The following is a 9,250-nucleotide window of genomic DNA, read 5'->3' on the forward strand; positions in this document are numbered from 1 at the left end:
CAGTTTTGTGACATGCTAACTGAAAGGTCTGTTTGCTTTTAGTATTATGAATATGACAGACCCTTTAGTTTTCTAGTTATTCTCATTTGGTTTACATTATTTCTAATTTATTGAAGCATAGATGTCAATATTGATGCTGAAATTTACTGTGGTACTTGTGAATGTGATCTTAAAGACTGGAGCTACAAATATTTTAGTTTACAATGCAGAAATAATGCTTATGGGTTAGTAATATGAATATGCATACTCTTTAGTTTTCTAGTTGTTCTCATTTGGCTTACATTATTTCTAATTTATTGAAGCGTAGATGTCAATGTTGATGCTAAAATTTGCTGTGGTACTTGTGAATGTGATCTTAAAGACTGGAGTTTCAAATATTTTAGTTTACAATGCAAAAATAATTTTTATGAGTTAGAATTCTGAAGTTCAATGGTCTAGAAGATCTTGAGTCTAAGAAATTTGCATTATCTTTGGAAAACTTGACTTTTCGGTGGTAAGGTTACTTTCATCCATTTGCTTTGTATTCTCCTTGCATTGGATATTCATGACTAAAAATATCTCAGTTAGCCCAATTTTCCTTGGTCTGGTTTTAGGTGATGAAGGAAAGCATTATTTAGTTGATTGTGTTTTCTCATCCTTGAAACTCAAAAAGGACTTGAACTATTAGTAGTGTTTGAGAAGCTAACTAGTAGATGTACTTGCATTACTGGCTTGTGCTCACCTGACCACCACAGCTACCGTCTTAATGTAACCATGATAAAAGCACTTTGTTCATTATAACTCCGAGAAAACAAAAGTGGCAGGAATTTTCGTTTACTAGAGTAAGAAATATGTATAGAGCCCTAGGATAATTGTATGGTTATGCCAAAATTATTTTAACCGAATCCTTAGCTTTATGAAACCTTAATTATTATCTATACTTCAAGGAGCTAGCTAGAGAATGACATGTTCTTCTTTTGAAACTATTGTGATAGACTTACATGTTAAATTCGCATCTGGACCTTTGGTGTTTCATTTTGCAATTAGTTGAAGATGTTTAATAGGATGCTCTATATTTCCTTTCTTCTATTTGATGTGTATTTTTCGCTTTTTAAGCCTGCACACTTGAACCATTGATAAATTATGTTAGGACTTGGTAGAGATCTTTTTCTTTTTTTTACTAAGTAGTACTTGGTAGGGATCTTATGTTTTATTTTTTGTTTTTGAATGTTATGGTATTATGTATTAGTAACTATTTTTTATTTTATTTTTTATTCTCATTCATACTCACTTTTGTAGTATGTATTTGAGGGAGTTGGGGTTGTTGGGGGTTAGGGATTTGTGGTTGGTAATGCTAAAGAAGTAGGTTGATTAAGATTCAATTAGGGAGTAACAAGCTGGGTATATTTTGGAGTTCAACATCCAAACAGGTGAGAAAAAGGAAGAAAAGCAGATCTGATTGGCTGTTAGAAATAACTCAGTAATGCCGATACTGGTTTGTGGATTGTACAAGGGTTTTTATTTTATTCTCTTTAGGGTTCTCAGTGTGTGGAATTATGATCTAGTTGCAAGTCAAGTTGCTGGAAATTAAAGTGAAAGAAGCAAAAAAAAAAGATTAATGACATTGTTCCTAGTTTTTGCAGGCATTACACCTACGGTCCTTGACATTGCTTAGGGAAGAATTGCATCAAACAAACCTCAACACCATTATAGCTGCAAATTTATCTTTTTTTTAACTATTAAAAACCACAAATAAAAAAAGAAGCCCAATTAAATAACTATGGGTTTGAAACTACAAGCCGTTCTGGAAAACCTTAAAGCTCCAAAAAGACCCTTGATTACTAAAAGAAAATACATCTAAAATAAAATAAGACCAACCTTTTGCCACTTGCATCACTAGAGATTCGAAGTGCTGATTCATAAGAGAAGTAACAAAATCAAATGGAATTTTGCACTATTAAAGCCTTATTATTGTTACGGTCAATATTTATTGTCATGTGGTTGTAACCTTATATACTATTGTTGCTATATTCTTCTATGAATATGAATGTTATTTTGGTTAATAGAGATTGATATTTAAATTTTGAAAAGGTGATTTTCAATACTAACGTCTATTAATATTCTCTTCTAGTTCGAACTTTGATGTTACATTGGTGGTTTCCTCAAAAGAAAAATTTGTTACGTCAAGGGAGGTCCTAGTTGCTTGTCCTCAGCTAGGAAACTGTTTTTTTTTTTTTTTTTTTTTACAAGATAGAATTCTACTCTAATCTAATCTAAGTGTATATGTGTGTGAAGCTCTCTCCTAGAGACTTGAACCCCGGCCCTTACCTCCTCACACCCCACAAACACTTATACTTGTGGAGTGACTATCACACTAAGGGTATGCGATGGTAGGAAACTATTATTATTACTCTAATGCACATTGCTATTTAATTATTTATTGTGATGAAGTAGAGTTGGAGGTATATGTAGTGCCTTTTCATTTATTTATTTATTTAGAGCATTGTTTTATGTGAGGCAAAGGAAAATGAGTCCAATAAATAAGAAAAAATCAAAGACACAGTAATTAGATTATGACCCCCCCCCCCCCTCATGATAGATGAGCATGAATTTTGACCAAGGCCAATTCATTATTGTTAAACAATTCACCATTGGTAAATTGGTTAATCTCCAAAAAGCATCTGACAACCTGAATCTCCAATGCCTATATACACAAAATCTTTGTTTACTGGCGTCTCTCATTTTGATGTTGAGGCAAAGAAGACAACATCAATAATTGATTGATTTGTTTCCCTTAGAGAACAAGAATTAGATACTAAGTTTCATCACCGCTATTGAAGGGTATTCAAATTGCTAGTAGAAGATTCGATTACTTCCCAATGCTTGTTCATATATAAATACTTTGCATATTAGTAGTCTTTTTCTTTCTTATCGATCTGTTTCTTTTCCCCGTTGTGGGGCATAAAAAATACTTAGGATGTTTAAAACTTGTTAAATCCTGTTATTGGAATTTCAAATTCATGCATATGTTTCAAACTCATTATGTTTATTTCATGATTCTTGATGGCTCATCTAGGCTGTATTAATGATGTGTGTTGTTGCATACTATTGATCCTTGTCAGAGGTATAAAATTCATCCTGTTTTTGCAGTTTTCATTATCAGTCAGTCATGGTTAGTTTCTTATTATCTGCAGTACTTCATAACCTATCCAGACCGCTTCATTATACATATGTTTCAAATTCATTATGTTTAATTCATGATTCTTGATGGCTCATCTAGGTTGTATTTATGATGTGTGCTGTTGCTACTATTGATCCTTGTTAGAGGTATAAAATCCATCATGTTTTTGTTGTTTTCATTATCAGTTAGTCATGGTTAGTTTCTTATTATTTGTAGTACTTCATAATCTATCTAGACAGCTTAAGTATGCATCTATGCTGAAGGTGATGAATATAATTTTCTTCTCTTGGTAGTGTCTAAAATTTCATGAAACGGATTGAACTATGTACTTTTTAAAGCATCTGTGAGAACATTCATCTTAATGGACTTAAATCTCCTGAAAGTTAAAGTACTTCTCTGATATTCTTGAATTTCTTGTGTTCTTTGGCAGTAATTGGAGGAACTAATGGGATCAATTCTCTTTTGTTAGGTTGCTTTTGGTATAAACTTAGTTGCACTTGGGGAGGTAATGCGCTCATTTTTTCCACTAAGAATTTGTCTTAGTGTGTGTGAACAATCCTCATTGTTAATATAGTTTTCTCCAACATAGGTAGGGAAACTGCTATCATATATGTCATAGGTTGCACCTCAGTTTATTTGAGGACAAAGTTTGTAGAGATAGGGAGATGAAATTTTTAAGTCTTGAAATACATCACGAAAATTAAATTATAAGTTTGTATATAGCTTTGTGATTATTTTTTGGAGGGGTTTAGCATTAACAATTTTACTTTTAGGACTTTCCCCCTTTAGCTTCTTAAACTAGACAAAGGGAAGAACATTTGGGATTGACACTTTCTTACATATATCTTAACATGTTGGAAAAGGAGCTGACATAAACACTTTGCTCACAAAATTACTAGGGGCCAATATGTGTCTACGGTTTAATGTATCAATTGAGGAATCAGACAAGGATGGCATCTCCTCACTTAGAAGGAAACATTAAATTGTTTCTCACTTTATATGCTGTAAATAAAGTTGTGATATTCCTTGCATTTTTTTACATGACATTCTCTAATACAAAGTAGGGTGACATCAGTTTCAAGTGTTTCAAAAAGCTGTCCTTTTGTTGAACTGGAAATGATTCAGGGTCACATAATTCAACCCCATAATCAAATTGTTTCTGTTCCATAAGGCATGGATACATTGATAATTCAAAGGTATTGATATATATGCTTGATGGGAAACTTGAATATTATGTTTTAAGTTCGCATTTTTACCACACAAAAAAAAAAAGGTTTTATGTATACTATATTTCTAGGATACAAGTTCTTTACAGGTTAATTCTTCAAGTCTTGTACAGGATGCTTCTATTTTTAAGCTAACCGATGTGTAGAATCTTCTGTTTTAGAAATAGAAATGGCGACATCTTTGTGGGACATGGTATTATTTACATGCACACAAACTTATAAATTTGTGTTTATATTATGCAATAATATTGGCTTGTAACATCAAGAAAATTGGCTTAGGTAAAAACTAAATTGAGGTATTATATATATTTATATATGACTTTAAAAAAACTTAGTATTACTTAAGTTTGGTTTCTTTTTTTTTTTTTTTTTGCTCGTCCAGTTCCAGTTTTAATTCTTTTGTTTTATTTTTGTGCTCTTACTTTTTTCTTTTTCTTTTTCTTTCTTGGATGTTGCCTCTTTTTTCTGTCTTTTTCTTTTGATTTGCTGTGATTTTTTTTCTTTTATTGAAGATGATTTTTATTATTTTAATAAATTTGGGTGATTGCTTTTTTTTTTTTGGTTGTTCGTCACTTTTTTGTTTTGTTTTAATTGTGCATTATTTTTTACAAGGGTATATGAGTAAATTTATACAAACTCACTTTATTCATCCTTCCACTTTTCTACTCCCAACCAAACAAAAAGGAGAAAAATTATAATTTTCTATCTTTCCATTTTTCCATATTCTCACTATTTTCTATCCTACCACTTTTCCACCCCTCCAACCAAATGAACCCGTAGGATTTGTTGTAAAAAATGTTGTGGATGTAGGTATTTCTCTTTTTCTTTTTCTTGTTTTCATTTGATAAAAAATATTATTTTATTTATTGGCTAATATTTGGGTTTAATTAATACTATCACAATAAAAGAAATAGCTTTATTGGTTAAAATTTGTGAGCATTTTTCTACTTGGAGGCTTTTAGTGACTGTCTTATTCACCTATACTATAAAGTCGGCCCTAATGGTAAGAGGTTTCAAACTCAAAATTTTATGGATATTATGAAGTCTTAGCCAACCCATTCATATTGTAATTTACTTTTAGTCATGCTTACCCAAAAAAAAAAAAAAACTTTTAGTCGTTAAAATACTCTTGATAAGCATAATTGGGCTTTTTGTTAACGACAAATTGCTCACGGTGGTTTCTCAAAAAATAAGTTGCTCACGGTAGCGTCGTTACTTGGGCCGGACTTGGCCCTACCAATTGGAGTCTGTATGAGGGAAGATTACTTTGGCCCATTAGAAATAGTGGTTACTCATCATTCTCTTATGCATATTTGAGTCTAGCATAGCTTGTTTAATTTTGGTGCAATCCAAATTGAAGAAAATACTACCATTCCTTTTTGGGCATCTAAGTTAATCCATATTAATGATGGTGTATCAATGTGAACATAGTTTAACTACAAAATTAATTGTAGTTTAAAGCTACAACCTTAATCAATAAAATAAACATTACTACATATTTTGAAAATCTAACTGTTGAATTGCATGTTCTTTATGTTCTTAATACACATGTCAAATTTTGTGTCAATCGGATATTATTTACTATATGATCTATAAGTTTATATTTTATGTATAATTTTAAATTACAAAACTTGCATTTTAAATAATTCATTGATAACTTAGTTATTGGTTTTTAATTTTCTAGAAATTTTGCAAGTATGGAAAATATAATAAAAAGATGTAATTCAATGGTGAATTAATCAAAATTCACTTCAAATAAAAAGATATCAAGTATGTTTTTTTTTTTTAGCTAAGATTATAACCAATTTTATAGTTAAATTTTATCCTTTCATTATTTTAGCCGCATAACAAATTCCGTGATCTCATGAGGTGGTATGGCAGGGAAAGCATAAGACGTTTTACACCTCAAGAAGATAAGGAAGATATGTAATGGTGAATATTGTTACCAGTGAAAGGAGATTCTTAAGAGTAATGGTAGTTATTTCGTTAAAAAAAAAAAAAAAAAAGACAAGAATATTTGACATTTTATGGATAATTAAGCACAGTACTATTCTTATACTAATTACTCAATTTTGGATATAATAAATGCTCCAATTGGGAAATATCAAATATGATATTTATAACTTGAATGAGAGAATCAAATTCTCAAAACTAAATATGTGAAAGGCCCAGCGGGTGCTATTTAGCCACCACAGCAGAAGATAGCCACTCCACAGTACACACTCTCCGGCTCTTTTACAAGTTACAATTGTAAAAGGCTCATTCAACTAGATATACAAATATTGATTTGACTATATATCTCTACCTCCAAATCCAAACTTCAAATGGAAAAATTAAAATTGAGGCCCTTCAAAGGTCTGACCAAACTGCCAACCGGCAGGTGCCACGTTGAAGCTTGTCACAGTTCTACCATCACTGGTGGTGACTTGAAAAGACAAGCTTTGACCATTAAGGTATGAGTTGCTCTGCCAATTTTGTCCCCAGTTCCTTGACATTGCTTGCCACCCAGTTTTAGACCCCTTGATTGAGACGCTATGAACATCCCCTGCACCACCCACGTTGGTGACCAAGACCAAGTTGAAGTAAGAGTGGCCATTGATTGCGAATCTTATTCCTCCTTTCTTCACACAGGGCACTCTGTCATCACCAAAACACATAATGAGCTAGCTGAGGCAACTAAAGTTGAACCAATTGAAGTGTAACTTATATAGCAAGTTACCATAATAAATTATCAAACTTCCCAAAAGTTTAATTTATTAGAAAATAATGAATTTAATCAGTTACCTTCTGAAGGCCACGGGGACTATTCCAGCGCGGTATTGAGCAATTTTGAGGAAAGCTGGTTCTGCCATATCAAAATGTTGGAGTGGAGGATTGCACCATCCACCATTGTCATTAGCCTCTGCGAAATTTGGGGGGCAAAAGTTTGTAGCTGTGACAGTGATGGTGCCAGGGAGGCACCACCTGGGGTCATTATTGCATCGCATTTCGTAACAAGCACCACAGGTCAAGCCATTGTTGAACAAGGCTGTGCTTAGAGCTGCAGTGTTCGTTCCATAACCCTGGCTGTACAAGTTCCCATAACCACATGCTCCTCCTGCATATCACAAAAAACCCTATCAAACACAACTCTAAAAGAAGGACGAGATGTAGGTTCAATTGCAAGCTAGAATTTCTGTTTTTAATTTTAAAGGGCACAGAAATCCTAGGTATTGTGTGTTCTTTTCCCTAATATTAATGTATAATTTGACTTTATTTTTAAATTTTAATTAAAAAAATATTAAATACACCATAATTTATTATTTAATGAAATTCTTAGTATACGTTCATACTATAGATTGAGCCCATTTGTTTTTACTTTTGAAGGGGTTTAAAGTGATAGAAGAAATTGTAAAATATTTAGCTGAAAACCTTAAGGGAATTATTAAAGCGAAAAACAGTTTTAGAGTCTATTTAGGTACTTCATAGTTTTCGGTATCTTATTTGCATAATGTATATAGAAAGATATAATTTTGGTAATTTTTATGTTAAATGTGTAACCAAAAAAACCAAATAGTAGCTAATTTTAAAAATAAAAAAATAAAATAAAAACTAAGCCTAGATCAATTCAGAACTTCAAATTTGTCAAACACTTAAAATGGTAAAAAGCTTCTTAGTTAAAGTTCTACTACTCTGTTATATGTCAAACACTCGGAACACTAACCAGCTTTTCAGTTAAACTCTACTACTGAAAGTCTCTACTTCCTATATAGTAATGCAATAGTAACACTGAATTTTAGTAGCACTTGGACTTACCCATTGTGCCCGAGGCATCACCGCCACCGTAGAAAGTGGCATGAGCACTTTGCCACCCTCCATAGTCAGCTGTAGTTCCAAGCAACTGTAGCTGAATAATGAAAAGAACAAGACTAAAGAAGAATGCTTGAGCTGCCATTCAATAAGACACTATGATAAGGAAAGAAACAGAGGAGCTGAGACAGGGGAGGTGTAATAATTTGCTTTTGTGTTTGTATGATACTAAAAATACACGAGGGGGGTTTCTATTTATAAGGAATTAAAGTCACATACCACTGGTTGTGATTGACAGCAGGCCAAAGTTACAAAAATATCTGAGAAAATCAAGTGCACATGCTCTGGTTCTAGTTGGGTCTACCAACCGCTGAGCCCGTGGATCTAGACCCTATGCACATGCATTTCTCAACCGCTTTCTTTTTAACTTATGCATTATTATATTGCTGCATGATTTTCGTTGTTGCAGCTAGTTTGGGAAACTTCTTTTCATTTTTTTTATTCTCCCAAATTTTCATTATGGATAAGTACAGCTTGTTTCACTTAATTTGTGTCCATATAGAGCTGAATTTGCACCCTCATTTTAAGTGGGTAGGGTCTTAATAAGAGATTATATGGTATCTTTGCACATGGGTGGAGATCTTTGCTTATAGAAAACTAGAGGTTCCAATCATTTATACTGTTCTCTTCTTCTCTACTTTTGGTTTTGTTTAATTTGTTTAGATGTAAGCAAGATTGAGAGGCATATATGCTTTGCCAATTCATCAAAATAGGTAAGCATTTAGCTTAATCAACATTTTTCTTCTCTAAGGACCTGCATTCTTTTTGAGCCCGTGGTATGTAAGTGCAACTTGGGTCAAAGATAAAACAGTGCAAAGTGTGAAAGGGTGACCCACACACAAAGGCATATCTGTGGGCTTCAACTTGAAGAGTGCATCAGTGCATGTTTATGTTTATCACAGGAAAAGTCAGGACCTCAACGACCTTTATATCTTTTTAGTTGTATTAAGGCAACAAAGTATTAGGTGGTTCTAGCTAGTTTTTTGACTTAATTAGTTCATGTTAAATTCAAGAT

General features: G+C 32.7%; 1 protein-coding gene across 1 annotated transcript; it reads right to left on the reverse strand.

The window, feature by feature from the left end:
- Positions 1-6,480: 6,480 nt before the first annotated feature.
- LOC142605673 (expansin-A8-like) lies at positions 6,481-8,400 on the reverse strand. The gene is made up of 3 exons (XM_075777102.1): positions 8,182-8,400; positions 7,171-7,483; positions 6,481-7,023 (listed from the first exon to the last, which is right to left on the reverse strand). Exons 1-3 carry the CDS (start codon positions 8,318-8,320, stop codon positions 6,720-6,722), a joined length of 756 nt encoding a protein of 251 aa, XP_075633217.1. The 5' UTR covers positions 8,321-8,400; the 3' UTR covers positions 6,481-6,719.
- Positions 8,401-9,250: the final 850 nt, after the last annotated feature.

This window comes from Castanea sativa, chromosome 8 (genome assembly GCF_040712315.1).
Source record: "Castanea sativa cultivar Marrone di Chiusa Pesio chromosome 8, ASM4071231v1".
Lineage (NCBI taxonomy): Eukaryota > Viridiplantae > Streptophyta > Magnoliopsida > Fagales > Fagaceae > Castanea > Castanea sativa.

Excerpts from the sequence above, each read along its gene's own strand:
- LOC142605673 (XM_075777102.1), bottom strand. The coding sequence starts at position 8,320 with ATGGCAGCTCAAGCATTCTTCTTTAGTCTTGTTCTTTTCATTATTCAG. Across the intron at positions 7,484-8,181 it reads TGATGCCTCGGGCACAATGG|GAGGAGCATGTGGTTATGGG; the intron begins GTAAGTCCAAGT and ends TGTGATATGCAG. Across the intron at positions 7,024-7,170 it reads GTCCCCGTGGCCTTCAGAAG|AGTGCCCTGTGTGAAGAAAG; the intron begins GTAACTGATTAA and ends TGGTGATGACAG.